Source organism: Lampris incognitus, chromosome 3, assembly GCF_029633865.1.
Source record: "Lampris incognitus isolate fLamInc1 chromosome 3, fLamInc1.hap2, whole genome shotgun sequence".
Lineage (NCBI taxonomy): Eukaryota > Metazoa > Chordata > Actinopteri > Lampriformes > Lampridae > Lampris > Lampris incognitus.
In genome coordinates this window covers 40,157,457-40,175,454 of record NC_079213.1, presented here as the reverse complement: position 1 = coordinate 40,175,454, position 17,998 = coordinate 40,157,457, and the positions used below count along the sequence as shown (strand labels likewise).

Here is a 17,998-nt window from a genome sequence, read left to right as displayed (position 1 = left end):
CTAAATCTACAAAGACACAATGCAACTCTTTCTGGCCTTCTCTATACTTCTCAATCAACATTCTCAAAGCAAACATCGCATCTGTGGTGCTCTTTCGTGGCATGAAACCATACTGCTGCTTGCTGATCGTCACCTCTCCTCTTAACCTAGCTTCTATTACTCTTTCCCAAATCTTCATGCTGTGGCTGATCAACTTTATACCTCTGTAGTTGTTACAGTTCTGCACATCGCCCTTGTTCTTGAAAATCGGTACCAGTATGCTTCTTCTCCACTCCTCAGGCATCCTCTCACTTTCCAGGATTGTGTTAAACAATCTAGTTAAAAACTCCACTGCCATCTCTCCTAAACATCTCCATGCCTCCACAGGTATGTCATCAGGACCAACTGCCTTTCCACTCTTCATCCTCTTCATAGCTGCCCTCACTTCCTCCTTGCTAATCCGCTGAACTTCCTGATACACTATCCCTACATCATCCAACCTTCTCTCTCTCTCATTTTCTTCATTCATCAGCCCCTCAAAGTATTCCTTCCACCTTCTTAGCACACTCTCCTCGCTTGTCAGCACATTTCCATCTCTATCCTTGATCGCCCTAACTTGCTGCACATCCTTTGCAGCTTGGTCCCTCTGTCTAGCCAATCGGTACAAGTCCTTTTCTCCTTCCTTAGTGTCTAATCTGTCATACAACTCACCATACGCCTTTTCCTTTGCCTTTGCCACCTCTCTCTTTGCTTTACGCTGCATCTCCTTGTACTCCTGTCTACTTTCTTCATCTCTCTTACTATCCCACTTCTTCTTTGCCAACCTTTTCCTCTGTATAATTTGCTGCACTTCCTCATTCCACCACCAAGTCTCCTTGTCTTCCTTCCTCTGTCCTGATGACACACCAAGTACTTTCCTAGCTGTCTCCCTCACTATTTCTGCAGTGGTTTTCCAGCCATCTGGCAACTCTTCACTACCACCCAGTGCCTGTCTTAACTCCTGCCTGAACTCCACACAACAGTCTTCCTTCTTCAACTTCCACCATTTGATCTTCGGCTGTGTCTTCACTCGCTTCCTCTTCTTGGTCTCCAAAGTCATCCTACAGACCACCATCCGATGCTGCCTAGCTACGTTCTCCCCTGTCACCACCTTGCAGTCTCCAATCCCTTTTAGATGGCGCCTTCTACATAAGATATAGTCCACCTGTGTGCACTTTACTCCACTCTTGTACGTTACCCTGTGTTCCTCCCTTTTCTTGAAATATGTATTCACCGCAGCCATTTCCATCCTTTTCGCAAAATCAACCACCATCTGTCCTTCCACATTTCTCTTCTTGACTCCATACCTTCCCATCACCTCCTCATCACCTCTGTTCCCTTCACCAACATGTCCATTGAAGTCCGCTCCAATCATCACTCTCTCCTCCTTGGGTACCCTCTCCACCATGTCGTCCAACTCACTCCAGAATTCTTCTTTCTCCTCCATCTCACACCCAACTTGCGGGGCATATGCACTGATAACATTCAGCAATAAACCTTCAATTTCCAGCTTCATACTCATCACTCTGTCTGACACTCTCTTCACCTCCAGCTCGCTCTTGATATACTCTTCCTTCAGAATTACCCCTACCCCATTACTCCTCCCATTCACACCATGGTAGAAGAGTTTGAACCCACCTCCGATACTCCTGGCCTTACTCCCCTTCCACCTGGTCTCTTGCACACATAGTATGCCTACCTTTCTTCTTTCCATCATGTCAGCCAGCTCTCTCCCTTTACCAGTCATAGTGCCAACATTCAAAGTTCCAACTCTCAACTCCACATGCCTACCCTTCCTCCTCTCTAGCTGCCTCTGGACATGCTTTCCCCCTCTCCTTCTCCTTCGCCCAACAGTAGCATAGTTTCCACCGACACCCTGCTGGTTAACAGTACCGGTGGCGGTCGTTGGTAACCCGGGCCTCGACCGATCCGGTATGTAAGTCTTATTTATGATCCGCATATTTGATTTGGCAAAGATTTTACACCGGATGCCCTTCCTGACGCAACCCTCCCCATTTGTCCGGGCTTGGGACCGGCACTAAGGATGCACTGGCTTATGCATCCTCAGTGGCTGGGTTTCACTCCCTGTACTAATATCCCTTTTAATCTTTTTAAGAAGTCATGAGAATGTTAAACTTTCAGTAAAGTCAGTGGTGCGGATCCTGGACAACTCCCCAAACTAGAGAAACTCTAAACTAACCGGAGAAACTGTAAACTAACTGGAGAAAACTCTAAACTACCAAGAGAAACTCTAAACTAACTAGAGAAAACGCTAAACTAACTAGAGAAACTCTAAACTAACTGGAGAAAACTAAACTAATGAGAGAAACTCTAAACTAACTGGAGAAACTCCAAACTAACTGGAGAAAATTCCAAACTAACTAGAGAAACTCTAAACTAACTGGAGAAAACTCTAAAAAGAGAAACTCTTAACAAAAGAAACTCTAAACTAACTGGAGAAAACGCTAAACTAAATAGAGAAACTCTAAACTAACTGGAGAAAACGAAACTAACAAGAGAAACTAAACTAACTAGAGAAACTCTAAACTAACTAGAGAAACTCTAAACTAACTGGAGAAAACTCTAAACTAACAAGAGAAACTCTAAACTAACTGGAGAAAACTAAACTAACTAGAGAAACTTCTAAACTAACAAGAGAAACTAAACTAACTGGAGAAAACGTTAAACTATTGAGAGAAACTCTAAACTAACAAGATAAACTCTAGACTAATGAGAGAAACTCTAAACTAAGTGTCAACTACAGCAGGATTGAGATCTAGTGTCATGAAATGTTCTTTTAGTCAAACTGTAGTGACATTCAAAATAAGTCTTTATTCTAACCATTAGTTGAATTTCACATTTAGTGTAGTTTTAAATGAAGGATATAAAGTGAAAAGATTCCATCCAGCCAGGGTCACACAATTATGTCTTAAATGTTCGTTGTTGTATTGTCACTCCCACTGGCAACTGATCTGTCTGTGAATGTTGTTTCAGTCAGAGGTGTCGTGGATCCCCAACAAACACTACTCTGGGATTTATGGCCTAATGAAGCTGGTGCTCACCAAAACCCTGCCCCCAGACCTGCAGCGAGTCATCGTCCTGGATACCGACATCACTTTTGCTACCGACATCGCCGAGCTCTGGGCAGTCTTCCACAAGTTCAAAGGTTAGACAGTTTCTCATTTTTGAGTTTGTGTTCTTATGCACATACGTATACATGTATGTATACACATGAGCACATGTTTGTCTCAACATTCACACGCAATTCTCGCTCTGGAGACAATTTATTTGATCAAAGTGTAACTGAAATCTCAAACATCTTTTAAGATGATATGATCTACACATAGCACTTAAAAAACCTTATTTTAGTTTTCATCATATAACTGTGGCCGTATCAGAGAGGGAAATTTCATCCACTTTAAGACCCATTCCAGTGACTTCTGTTAATTCCAAAGTTGCTGGGATAAAAATCTTGAACTAGAAATAAATTCTATACGTTTTGGCTGGTGACCCATGTGATGTAGTGTTGGCTGCAGGATTAGATGACATGGATCAGTGCAAATGCAGTTCCATAAATGAAAAATAGAATGAGCTCTGCATGACCCAAAGCTTAATTTGCTGTGAAGATAGTTTTTGTCATCTTAACAGCTGGTGGTGGGCATCCAGGTGGCATAGCAGTCTATTCCGTTGCCTACCAACACGGGGATCGCCGGTTCGAATCCACGTGTTACCTCCAGCTTGGTTGGGCGTCCCTACAGACACAATTGGCCTTGTCTGCAGGTGGGAAGCCGGGTGTGGGTATGTGTCCTGGTTGCTGTACTAGCTCCTCCTCTGGTCAGTCGGGGCGCCTGTTCAGGGGGAGAGGGGTAACTGGGGGGAATAGTATGATCCTCAAACACGCTGCATCCCTCTGGTGAAACTCTTCATTGTCAGGTGAAAAGAAGCAGCTGCCAACTCCACATGTATGGGAGGAGGCATGTGGTAGTCTGCAGCCCTCCCCGGATCAGCAGAGGGGGTGGAGCAGTGACCGGGACGGCTTGGAAGAGTGGGGTAATTGGCCGCATACAAATGGGGGGGGGGAGTACAGTTGGTGGTAGAGCGGATTTAAGAAGTGGTATTAAGTTTCAACATGTGTGCAGTACTGAGAACACAAGTCAAGGTCTGGTTCTTCTGCTGTTGAGTTGTTTTGTGTAACCTCAGTATGAGGCAGGTTAGAAGTTATGTCCAAGACAGACATCACCCCTGTCTGAGCTGTCTGCTCTTTTTGACAAGCCTGCTAATGTTGGCTAAATACATATTGTAAGTAATTTGCTACTAGTTTACCAGAGACTAGTGAGTTGCTGTGCTGTGGAAAAGACGGAGGGGCAGCTGGGGCAGAACAAATTAACCCACTGATTAAAATTGATAAGACTTTGCTGATGTCAAAGTTACATGGCAGATCAATCAGTCAATCAATCAATCAAGTTGCATTTTGTACAGCGCTTTTCTAGCTGCAACAGCCACTCAAAGCGCTTTACATTTCTGGTCAAATCGCAGTTTCAGACACGTGTTATAACAGAACACAAGCCGTTTTCTGCACAATCGCTGCCCATTTCTTATGCGTAAGGCCACCGAAATGTGATTTACACCGGTTCACATGCGCATCAACACGCGTCCAAACAACATCTGTAAATGTGAGCAGCTTTTATAGCCTCCAGGCATGGGCGTAACTTATGGGGGGTCAATATTTAGAAGAGGTGAATTTGTCCCCCCCAAAAAATATATCATGAATGATAATGTTAACTCCCTCGCCAAAAAAGGTAACATAACATCACAGACAGTCGAACTACTTGTTTTCCAACGATTTCATACACCCCTATGCTTGGACCATACCATTTTAACCTTGCCACTGGGATTGCCGACCTCATTGCTGTCTTGCAGTTGCTCCTGACAACCAGGAGACCGGAGCATGAATGATTGTGTAAGCAAGTGTAAGTAACGTAGCTAGCCAGCTTGCTTGTCTAGCCCAGTACACCACCCTTTCTTACCTTTGGGATTTCTGAGTTAGATTTTCTTACGTATTTCTGGATGAATTATAGCCTTATCTAGTTTATAACTTGTGTTTGGGGTTATCAGTTCAGACCTCCTCCCGAACTAGCTAGCTAGCGCTTGCTAACAGTAGCCCCTAGACATTTATGTTAGCTTAAATGAACTTGAACTGATAATATCGGGCACACGAGATAACATAATAGGTACATCTACAAACCAATTTGTGCCAAGGGTATTGTATTAGTTCAAATGCATCTACATTTCCACAATAAATAGATGTAGAAAAAGAGCAAATTGGTGCATACAAATTCACCAAAATGCAGGAAATTAAATGTGTGATGCTCAAAATTTCCAGGGGGAGGACCCCCTGACCCCCCACTAAATGTGTCCCCCCCAATGTTCAAGTGAAACTTACTCCACAGCCTCCAGAGATGTGCAACATGATCCAGAAAGGGTCAGCATGGGTGCAGGTCCCTGCTCCAACCAAGCAGCCGCACACCCAAGTCTATAAATCAAGGTCCTTAGCAAAGACTATTGGTTGACTAATAGAATCAGTTGTGTAACTGCTTTGTTGGAACAAGACTATTGTTTGACTAATAGAATCAGGTGTGTGGTGTGTAACTGCCTGGTTGGATCAAAGACCCACACCCACACCGGCCCCCTCTGGATCACACTGCCCACTTCTAATCTAACCTGACTAAGTATGTACAGGCATGCCTAAAACAACATTTGCATGCCCAGGTATGCTTGGACTGACCAAAACAGCTGGCTTTGTGGGCAGTGTACTAGTCGAGTATATTGCCCACACCATATTTTAAGATGCATGTTTTAAACTGCTTCAAGGTGTTGAACAGTCATGTTTTCTATGCGTCTACAGATTACTTTGAGCCGGCTGGCGTCAGACTCGCAGCAGGCTAGACTGCAGAGGCCTACCTGCCACTGTGTGTGTTCAGCAACAGTTTTGTTGTTAGTCATTTAAATGTTCACAGGCCTTCTTCTTCATAGGCCTAACGCTTGCAAAATGTGCCACTTGAAAAACATGTCAGGCTCCTGTGACTGGCTTTTCTTTGTTTTTTATTCTTCTTGAATGATTTTCATTCAGGAGTTAGCCTCTGCAGCAACTGCAATATTTTGTTTGTCAATAAAACACCATTTTATGACTTAATTTTATTACGTTTGCAGGCTAAATATCCCTTCGTGTTTGGTCGCGTGCACATGCACACTTGTTTATGTGTGTGAAAAGGCAGTAAAATGTTACCATAAAAAGTACACTGATGTGTTGTGTGTCTATGAGTCAGCCGGACTGTTTGCATGACACACATGGGAGTACTCCCTCTCTGCTGGGAAGTACTCCCTCTCTGCTGGGAAGTACTCTCTCTCTGCTGGGAAGTACTCCCTCTCTGCTGGGAAGTACTCTCTCTCTGCTGGGAAGTATTCCCTCTGTGCTGGGGAGTACTCCCTCTCTGCTGCAGAGACCAGGCAGCAGCACCCTGTCATGCTGCCTGCTCAGCCAGTTCAGCTGCTACATACTGCTGCAAACCCCCTGCTGGGATTCTCTCACTCTCTTCCCTGTTTTTCTCACCAAGTCTACATCCTCAGTTGCTATCCTCTTTTTGTTCCTGTTCTCCCCCTCTCACACCTACTGCGGTGAATTTTCAGACCTGGTTTCTTTATTATCATAAATAAAATTGTAAGGGTTGTACTTTAGCTGTGTCTCTCCAAATCCCTGTTGAGGTGACGAGGCCTGGCGACTCAGTGTGGTACCGGTTGGGACTGCAGATAGTGGATTTTTTTCTGGAGTGCAATCATGGGCTACCGCTTGGTGCCTTTGTGTCACGCTTTTCTACCTGGGTTTTTCTTTCTAGCTACTTCAGCCTACGCTGATCTTGGGCCACCACAAGTATCAGAATCAGAGTCATATTTATTGCCAAGTAGTTCAAGGACATACAAGGAATTTGACTTGGTGTGTTGGTGCAAGAGGGAGAAATTAACAGCAGATTTCCTTCGTTTTGGATCAGTCACATTGCGCTTGTATTCTGCCACTGTGTATTCTCTGTTTAGGGCCAAATAGCATTCCAGTTTGCTCTGGTTTTCAGTTGGTTTTCAGCTGGTTTTCAGTTTTCTTTCCAATGTGTCAAATAGCTTTCTTTTTGTTGTCCTATAATTTGGATAAGTCTGATGAGGTTTCTGTCTGCAGGTTCTCTTTGTGAGCAGAGTCGCAGAACCAGTTGGCTGAGGGGGCTCCTCTCAAGAGTCTCTCTGTAGGTGAGGGCTTTGTTAAGGAGCTTGTCAGGGTCAGTTACTTTTAGGTGTTTATAAAATTCAAATGCACTCTTTTGAATTTTGATACTTAGCGCTTAATTAATTAATTAATAATTTGACAATTCGTCCTAATTCTGCTCAGGATCCACTGTGTGGTGTTTTCCGTTGGATACTGAGAATGGATTTGCAGAATTCCGCATGCAGGTTCTCAATTTGGAGTTTGTCCCATTTCGTAAAATCTTGGTTTGCAAGTGGATCCCAGACCCCAAAACCATAAAGGGAAACCATTAAAGGAGTTCTATAACAGAGTCCAATATTTTAAGCCAGATTTGAGTTGGGAGGTCCAACTTGATGTTCCTTCTGATGGCATAAAAAGCCCATCTTGCCTCGTCTCTCAGCTCTTCCACAGCTTTGGTGCAGTTACCTTTGTTGCTGGTGTTTAGGCCGAGGTAGGTATAGTTTTTGTATGTTCTAGAGTACTCACATCTAAAAATCGATATAGTTGTGGTTCTGAAGGCTCGGGTCGTTTTTTTTATCATAATTTTTGTCTTGGTTAGATTCACTGTCAAGGCCCAGGTCTGGGAGAATTGGTAGGTCATCTGCAAACATTTGGCATTTGACTTCTGTGTCTACTAGGCTGATGCCAGGTGTTGCAGGCAGTTCAAATGCCCTTGCCAGTTCATTGTTATATATGTTGAAGAGGGTCGGACTCAAGCTGCATCCCTGTCTGACTGTGTACATCCCTGTCTGATTGTGTACATTGAGTTTATGATGTCATAGGTTTTTCCCCAACACCACGTTCCAACAATTTGTACAGCAGACCCTTGTGCAAAATTGAATCAAAAGCTTTTTTGAAACCAGCAAAGCAGGAGGATAATTTGCTTTTGTTTTTGTTTATTTGGTTGTCAGTTAGGGTGTCGAGGTTGAAGATATGGTCTGTTGTACGATCATTTGGTAAAAAGCCAGTTGTGTGTTCAGGACATTATTTTCTGTGGTGCAGTGGTTAGCGCGGTCACCTCACAGCAAGAAGTTCCTGGGTTCGAGCCCTGGGGTAGTCCAACCTTGGGGGTCGTCCCAGGTTGTCCTCTGTGGTTTCCTTCCACAGTCCAAAGACATACTAAATTGTATGTAACCGTACTAAATTGTCCCTAGGTGTGTGTGTGTGTGTGTGTGTGTGTGTGTGTGTGTGTGTGTGTGTGTGTGTGTGTGTGGGTGTGTGGGTGTGTGTGTGTGTGTGAGCGAGCCCTGTGATGGACTGGCGGCCTGCCGCCTGCTGCCCGATGACTGCTAGGATAGGCTCCTGTGACCCTGAGAGCAGGATAAGTGGTTCAGATAGTGGATGGGTGGATTAGTTTCTGTGAGGAACTGGTGGAGTCTGTGGTTGAGGATCATACAGAGGATTTTCCCACGTTTGCTGTTTACCCAGATCCTACAGTAGTTATTGGGGTCAACTTTATCTCTACTTTTGTGGAGAGACGTAATCAGTCCTTGGTTCCCAATACTGGGGGAGATCCTGCAGCGAAGTATGATGTTAAAGGGTTTATGTATAGCCGATGGGAATTCTGGGCCTGTGAATTTTATAATTTCATTTAGGATGCCATCAACACCACAGGCCCTCTTGGTTTCGAGTGATTTTATTGTGTCCTGTAGTTCTTTTAGTGTAATGGGGTGTCTTGTGGGTTCTGACAGTATTTGATGGTTGCCTCTAAATGTAATTTGTCTTGTGTTTCTGTTTATTCTTCTCTGTTAGACCAAAGCGATAGAGAAGTACTTTACCCATACATCTCCATTTTGGATGATCCTCATGTTTTTGTTTGTTTGGTGTTCCGGTTTTCCAAGAAGTGGTTTGTTTTTGTGATTCCTCAATAGCGTGTAGCTGATTGCTTACATGTTGGTTCTTTTTATTCTTCCTCGCTGTACTTTTACACTGTTTTAATGTTTTACCATGAGCTAACATTTTAAAGTACGGCACCACACAGTATGTGATTTGTTTGGGTCATGGACTGATTTGAGCACCACTCTCCGGTTTGAAAGCAGCACGAAACGGAGGAAATGTAAAAAGTAAACCCAGGAACTGGAATAGGAACCAGGAACAGAAGTGGAACTGGAACGGGAACTGGAATACAGACCTGCAGCGGTAGTGCTGTTGCTATTCAGAAAAATTTCATCCTGTGTAAGAGAGAGGGTCATCGTGACGTCGTGCTGTACCGCGCACATCCTACCTCCCCTTGGTCCCACATCGCCTGCTATTGACACGATAATAGAAGACAGTGCTCTGGCATTGCATTTACCCTTCAGTTATGAACACTTAGGTGTATTACTGCTGCCTAAGTGCACGGGCGTCATCACAGTCTTCCTCAGCTGATCAGATGTTTGTTGACAGTGATGCCTTTTAGCTAATCACTCTGTGTTCAAGGACACCGGGACACACAGGACCTGTCACCTGCAGCTTGCAGGTACAGAAACCTCCCTCGCCTGACCGCCAGTCTCTCTGCCTGGAAGCTTTTCAGGTTATTGGTTTTTGCCATTTTACAGCACGCTAACTGCAGAAACAGATAAGTGGGTAAACTTTTCCACTGTTGAAAATCACAACATAAAATAACCCCAGTAACAGCTGTGGGTGACTCGGGACTTACGAGAGACAAGTTTGTACCACATTTACATTTTTTCCACTTAGCCCTTTTTCTGTGTGTGTGTGTGTGTGTGTGTGTATATATATATATATATGTATATATATATATGTGTTTGTGTGTGTGTGTGTATGGGACCTTCTTGTAACTGCTTCGTGTCATCGTTGTTTCCGTGTAATAGCACAGCGTCTCACATTGGTGATCTTTTAGTTGCTGTAATTCAGGTTGGTTTGTAACGTTCCCGAGGAAAGCTCTGTTACTCTGTTGAGGGTGAAAAGTTGTGGTAAGAAAACGGCTGGAATTGGTGGATCTGTGACCTCATTTTTCTCTTTTTTCAATACCAGTACATCCATCCATCCATCCATTATCCAGGCCTCTTATCCCGACCGGGGTGGCGGGATGCCCACTGACTGATAAAAATCTCGGTCAGGCTTTCCTCACCCAGTGAAAACAGAGCAGCGTGATCTCTTTTTATAACTTGGGAGGTGGAGTAGTCGTAACAGTCTGCAGTCTTTAGAGCTATGTGTGCACACCGTGATGGCCAGCTATTGAACATATTCTAGAATCCATAAAAGACAGTAATGATGTAGGGCTGGTGAGCCTGAGGCCAGTTGATGATTTGAAGATCAGGAGCCACTGAAGGCTGGGATGTGAACTACTGTGTTTAGGTGATGACACGCTGCTGTAGTCCCTGTGGAAGACATTTTGGTTGGGGTTTTACTTTTTTTGTGGGGGGGGGGGTGTTCTCCCCTTTTCTCCCCAATTGAATTTTGGCCAGTTACCCCACTCTTCCGAGCCGTCCTGATCGCTGCTGCACCCCTTCTGCTGATCCGGGGAGTGCTGCAGACTACCACATTTCTCCTCCCATACATGTGGAGTTGCCAGCCACTTCTTTTCACCTGACAGTGAGGAGTTTCACCAGGGGGACGTAGCACGTGAGAGGATCCTGCTACTCCCCCCAGTTCCCCCTCCCCCCCAAATAGGTGCCCCAACCGACCAGAGGAAGCTCTAGCGCAGCGACCAGAACACATACCCACATCTGGCTTCCCACCCGCAGACACGGCCAATTGTGTCTGTAGGGACGCCCAACCAAGCCGGAGGTAACACGTGGATTCAAACCAGCGATCCCCGTGTTAGTAGACAACAGAATAGGCCACTATGCTACCCGGATGCCCCCCCCCCTTTTAAGGGCATTTTAATGGTGACATTTATCTGTAACAGTGTATTTCTTTCCCTTTAAATGAAGAGTAGAACTGTGTGGGTCCTGGTAGGTCTTCCTGCTGCTGGACATGGCTGGCTGACATAAACCGGGATCTGACGTAAACCGGGATCTTACCGTGGTAGTGATGGTTCAGGCTTCACAGTCATATTACCTTGCTGCGTTTTTCATTATGGATGTTAAAACAGAAGATTGAATGCAGGTCTGAAGTTTTTATCACACAACATATGAATGTTGTGTGTCTAATGTGGTTACGCCTGTTAAAACCCAGGTTAGCATTTCTCAGAGTAACAGCTCCTTGCAGCCAGCGCTGCATTTCAGTCACTCAGTCGACAGTGAGAAGGAGATGACTGCGAAGAAGCGTTGAGCTGCTTGTAAACTCTTTCCCAGTAAGGGGGCTGGGTGTGGTTCTGGACACCTGTCTCCTTGTCCCGCTGATGTGTCACCATGAGAGCAGCAGTCTGCTCTGTTCTCCAAGGTTTCTAAGAAGACGGTCTGCTCACAGCCATCTGCTGCGATAAGCCCTCATTAATCCTCCTTACAGCCTTCATTACAGCCATCACCACAACACCCCGCACTTCTTTCACACCTCTTATCTTCCTGACCTTTATCTCCTGCCAGCAGTCTGTCTGTAATCCCCCGCAGGTCTGTGCCTAGTGAAGATGTGTCATGCACATTCTCTATCGCCTCATTCTTCCATGCAGTGGACCTCTTCTCCTCTTACACCCACACTTGTCTCCTCCAGTCTTTTGTTCCTTTGTTTAGCTGATGGAGAACTTTAAATTCATATGAGCTGATCAGGGCTTAATTCAGTTTGGACCGTCCTTTTCAGGTTTAGTATGCTGTTGCTGAGGCTGCAGTAAAGTGCGAGTCCCTGGGCCTCCGGGTGGCGTAGCGGTCTATTCTGTTGCCTACCAACACGGGTATCGCCTGTTTGAATCCCTGTGTTACCTCCGACTTGGTCTGGTGTCCCTACAGACACAATTGGCTGTGTCTGCGGGTGGGAAGCTGGATGTGGGTATATGTCCTGGTCGCTGCACCAGTGCATCCTCTGGTCGGTCGGGGCGCCTGTTCGAGGGGGGGGTAATTGGGGGGAATAGCATGGTCCTCCCACGTGCTACGTCCTCCTGGTGAAACTCCTCACTGTCAGGTGAAAAGAAGTGGCTGGTGACTCCACATGTATGGGAGGAGGCATGTGGTAGTCTGCAGCCCTCCCTGGATCAGCAGAGGGGGTGGAGCAGTGACCGGGATGGCTCGGCAGAGTGGGATAATTGGCCAGATGCAATTAGGGAGAAAAGGGGGAGGGGTAATAAAAATGGCTCCCTTGTCAGAAATGGCTCCCTTGTCAGACATACTGAATCACATCTCATGTTAAAGTCTGACGCCTGCAGCAGGGGGTACGTCTCCTGCGTCCTTCAGTAGGCCATGTGGGCACAGTAAGGCCATGTGGTCACAGTAAGGCTATGTGGACACGGTAAGGAACTAGAACGTAACAGGGAAAGCATGTAAGTCGAGTCATAACAGTGTGCTTTATCTGCCATGTGTAGGTCAACAGGTGCTGGGTTTGGTGGAGAACCAGAGTGACTGGTACCTTGGGAACCTTTGGAAGAACCATCGACCCTGGCCGGCCCTGGGCAGGGGCTTCAACACAGGTATATTCAGCATGGTGTACCCACGTTAGATGTGCCTGATCGCATGTCCTGTCCAGACTCTGGAGAACATATCACCGCTGCCTGTCCGTGTTTCAGAATGTATGAGGAGATGTTGGTTTACATGTCTGCATCTCTGCAGAATGATGACTGATCTTGTACATCTTTGTGCTTTGAGCATGTTCCAGAATATAAACTACTTCCCTCTGCTCATCCATGTGAGCATTAACACACCATGCTCTGGAGATTCTGCACTCAAACCTGTAGCCTACAGTTTCGTTGCAAAAATGCAAGGTCACTACTTAACTCCCTCTGCACCCACCACATTATTAGGCAAAACGCTGTTTTCTTAAGCTCGCTGAGCCTGTGTGTGTGTGTGTGTGTGTGTGTGTGTGTGTGTGTGTGTGTGTGTGTGTGTGTGTGTGTGTGTGTGTGTGCGTGTGTGTGTTTTCCAGGTGTCATTTTGCTTCTCCTGGATCGGCTACGGAAGCTTAGATGGGAGCAGATGTGGAGGTTGACTGCAGAGAGGGAATTAATGAGCATGCTGTCTACCTCCTTGGCAGATCAGGTATCGTACCCCCCCCCATGCACATAACTATTCTCAAGGCCGTTCAAGGTCTTGTCTTAAAGTGGGTTGAGTTCTACCTCTGAAGTGGTGACAACAGACCATGAAACCCCAACTAAAGCGATCTCCATTTCTGAAGGTCAGTGTGGGGCTCGCGTATAAGATGGCACGTTTATGAGATTTTAATTTAACGTTCATCAAATAATGCCCCGTAAGATCAAATAATGCCCTGTAAGATCAAATAGTGCCCTGTAAGATGACATGTGGAAACTGAACAGGGCTTTGGGGAAGGTTTTATTCTTCGATCTGCGTTGCATGTTATTGTTTCTGCCAAAGGACTGCCGGCTGTCTTTGTGTTTCATTCATTTTGTGATGACAGAGTTTGTGTTTCCCATTAGAAAACTGGGGAAACTAATGTCCCCTTTCCACCACATGGTACCGGCTCAACTCGACTCGACTCGCAGTGTGGTTTTCCATCACCGTAGCAGTTCCCCTCAGTGTAGCTGGTCTGCATTGATTTTGATACCCTCTCCAGTGTTTTTGGAACCTCGACAAAGGTGGCATCAGAAAAGTGGTAACAGTTACAAAATGCCAGAACTTTCCAGTAGTGGAAAATGAAAAAGTCGAGTCAAGTTGGGCCGGTACCATGTACTGGAAAAGGGGCATAACAAAAAGTTTTGTTTCTGTAAACCCAGAAAGAGCTCATTGTCAAAGTATTCTCCAAAATGCAACTACAACTGCAGCTGAGTAAATGTCCTTACAGCAGTTGTCAGTAGTCACTGACAGTGAGGATTGTCAGGGTGGGGCATCACTAAAGAGGGAGGGGCATTGTTGCTTGCCGTTATGAGCTACTTAAAGAATTGGTCCAGCACCAGTTATTTGTGGAGAGACTGTGCTACAGTATCAAGTCAGTACCAGTTTAAGTTTCTGGTTGGGAGGTGCTAGGGTACAGCATCAACATCAGCCAGGTGAAACCTGGCCTCACTTCCTGCTGCAAGGTGGCAATGGTGGTCTGTAGAGTTGGTCAGCTTGTACTAGTTGATCAAAAGTTGGGTGTCAGGAGCTGGTTTTGGGTCCTTGCCTGTGGATGTTTTAATCTAAGGCAAGGTGTGGCTCTGTGCCTGCAGGACATCTTCAATGCTGTGATCAAGCAGAACCCCTTTTTAGTACACCAGCTGCCCTGCTTCTGGAACGTTCAGCTCTCGGACCACACCCGCTCTGAGAAGTGCTACAAAGATGTGTCTGACCTGAAGGTGAGCAACTCCCACCTCGATCTCCTCCACACACGGTCCAGCTCCGCATGTACATGTGCATTATACTGCCTGTCCCGCAGGCCTGGGCAAGCTGCGTTTACATTGTTTGGTTTACTCTACTCAGGTGCTGGACACACGGACTTTGCCATGTAGGGCAAAACAGTGAGGTAAGGGTATGATCGCACAAAACTGTGAGGTAAGGGTACGGTCACACAAAACAGTGAGGTAAGGGTACAGTCACACAAAACAGTGAGGTAAGGGTACGGTCGCACAAGCGCAAAATTAATGTGGATGAATATTCACCGTCCATTCTGTGTGAGGGAAGGGGCAAATAAAACATTCACTTCTGGTGGCAAAATTAATTTGCATCTTTGCTTCGCGTGGATTTAAAGTTTGGTGAACTTTGACCGGGAATCCGCAGCCTCAGCAGTCAGAGAAGTGTGTGTGATTGATCCCATTTGGCTGTGATTGGCTGTGAAAAGGCACCCATGCGAGACACAACAGACCAACTCAAGCAACATTCGTCTGTGACAGATGTGGACGACATGGGCACTGTAATGCGGCCTGATGGCCCACAGGCGCGCTACTGAGCTTAAACTGCATCACAGTCATCATCGTTTCGATGGACTGCCGAAGACAAGAGGACGGAGGACACTTTTGAGTGTTGCTGTGTCTACCCAGCCAGTATTGTACGACTGGCCGTGAAAACTACAACCTGCCCCACAAGAGAGCTGCTGCCCCACAAGAGAGCCGCTGCCCCGCAGGAGACTTGCTGCCTGGTTGGCAGTGAGTCGGGAGACAGGCATCGAACGTAAATAAATGAAAATGTATTAATAACATCAGTTCATACTTCACAGCATATAAATATACTTAGCACAAAAAGTAAGGAAATGTGTGTTTGGTAGATTATTTCTTTGTTGTAACAATGCTTCGTAGCAGTAAATCTTATACTGTTGGAAAGCCTGTTTATTTGCCTTTTAAATGGCGCCACATGTGTAAGGAACCTGCATTTGTGGGATGAGCAGCAGAGCTGAGTATGTGGGTTGCGCCCATGAAAAATTTGCCAAATCTTCTCTGCCAATGCCAAACAGCTTATTTTGCTGTTGCTATTGACTCTTGTGTTGAGCTTCTGGTACCCCAGGTGCTGACAATCAGGTGCCTGATATAAGATTTATTGCCAAGAAGCTTTGTTACAACAAAGAAATCATCTACCAAACACAAATGTCCTTACTTTTTGTGCTAAATTTATAACTTATGTTATATTTATATACTCTGTTCTTCCTCCGTGAAACTATTGTGGCGAGCCGGTGTGGAAGAATGACAGAAATAGAGGTCTCTCTTTCACAACTCTCATGTCCAGCACGCCGCACAAGCCCAAGAGTGCTGTTTAACTTAACACACCATCAGAACCGGACAGAACTGACGGGAAAGGATTCAGTTGGAGTGTTAGCTCCTGGGGCGTCCGGGTGGTCTATTCCATTGCCTACCAACACGGGGGATCACTGGTTCGAATCCCCGTGTTACCTCCGGCTTGGTCGGGCGTCCCTACAGACTTAATTGGCCATGTCTGAGGGGAAGCCAGATGTGGGTATGTGTCCTGGTCGCTGCACTAGCGCCTCCTCTGGTCGGTCGGGGCACGGGGGGGGGTAGCGTGATCCTCCCACGTGCTACGTCCCCCTGGTGAATCTCCTCACTGTCAGGTGAAAAGAAGTGGCTGGTGACTCCACTCCACATGTATCGGAGGGAGCATGTGGTAGTCTGCAGCCCTCCCCGGATCAGCAGAGGAGGTGGAGCAGAGACTACGATGGCTCGGAAGAGTGGGGTAACTGGCCGGGTACAATTTGGGAGAAAAGGGGGGGGGGGGAAAGGCGAAAAAAAAAGAATGGCAGCTTCTGTGTCCCACACACCGCACGACCCCAGGAGTGCTCCTTTATTCTGCCCCTCCCCATGGCTGCCAAACGATGATGCCCCCAGTGAGGTGGTTGTTGAACACTGTCTCAGTCACGGTCCTACAGTCAGTCAGGAACATAGTCGTCTGCCCGGTCCAAGTCAACCCAAACAATACACCCCAACATGAACCAATAACCCAAATACAAGTGTTTAACAGTCCCATAATCCCTTGTGCTTCCCCAGCACATAGCCATCCGTCCAGCGACCGCCTGCCTGATCACTGCACTATGGTAACAGACAAGTGAGATGATTAAGTTGAAACCTTTATCTTCTCTTGACTGCACTCAAACCACAACCGCTCAAACCACAACCGCCCAAACACAACCAATAAAACCACAACCGCTCAAACCACAACCAATAAAACCACAACTGCTCAGACCACAACCGCTCAAATCACAACTGCCCAAACTACAACCGCTCAAACCACAACAGTTCAAACCGACTGCAAACCAGCAAACTGGTGTTCGTGTGCCTCACGTGCTGCACTGCCCACATCCAGCATGACGATATATGACTTTCACCTCATTCACCATGTGTGACCATAGCCCAGTACCCATGTTCAGTATCCATAGATACGTATCTCACGGCTGTATTCATCTCCTCACTTTACTTGGTAAACCCCACCTCATACTTTATTTGGCACATGAAACTCTTCCTCATCTTTTCTGTTTTTCTCATCACATCTCTCACCTTACTTCACCTCAGTCTGATGAGGCTTTACTGGCATGAATGAGTGGAATCACCACGTTGAGATGGTCAAACTCTTGTTGTAAATGACTCTTATGTGACAGTGTAGTAGTGCCGCAGTACAAGTGTGATTCTGTCTCAAATGTACACTATAAAATAATGACGTCAACTTGTCCTGGGCAACACGCATGGCAGGGTGGCCCAGTAGCCCTGTTGCCTCATAACAAGAAGGTCCTGGGTTCGAACCCCAGGGTTGTCCAACCTTGGGGGGTCATCCCAGGCTGTCCTCAGTGTGGAGTTTGCATGTTCTCCCCGTGTCTGTGGTGGGTTTTCTCCAGATGCTCCGGTTTCCCCACCATCAAAAAGACATGCATGTTAGGGTTAATACTCCTGTTTGTACCCCTGAGCAAGGCATGGCAAGAAGAACTGGAGTTGGTCCCCGGGTGCTGCACGGTGGCTGCCCACTGCTCCTAACTACACAGCTAGGATGGCTTAAATGCAGAGAGGAATTTCCCCCACGGGAACCAATAAAATATATCGTATCAAAGCTGTGATTTTTACATAATTCTGTACATTTTGAACAAGAGGCTGATAAGGGGGGGTAACTGATAAGGGGAGTAAGGGGCTTGACCTCAAATGCACTGATATAAGTGTACCAACTCCAGTACTTAGAAATGCTGAACATAGTATAGTACATTTTCTGAAATTGGGAGCTAATAGTGTGTCAGATCCCTCTT

General features: G+C 46.1%; 1 protein-coding gene across 2 annotated transcripts in view; it reads left to right on the top strand.

The window, feature by feature from the left end:
* large1 (LARGE xylosyl- and glucuronyltransferase 1) overlaps window positions 1-17,998 on the top strand; it is a 270,232-nt gene that overhangs the window by 214,106 nt on the left and 38,128 nt on the right. The window contains exons 6-9 of one of the 2 annotated variants that reach the window (XM_056276025.1): window positions 3,013-3,184; window positions 12,705-12,809; window positions 13,262-13,374; window positions 14,499-14,624. In XM_056276025.1, the coding sequence (XP_056132000.1) occupies window positions 3,013-3,184; window positions 12,705-12,809; window positions 13,262-13,374; window positions 14,499-14,624 (516 nt within the window). Of the gene's footprint in view, window positions 1-3,000; window positions 3,185-12,704; window positions 12,810-13,261; window positions 13,375-14,498; window positions 14,625-17,998 lie in introns of those variants that run through there. The other variant, XM_056276026.1, reaches the window with a different exon arrangement.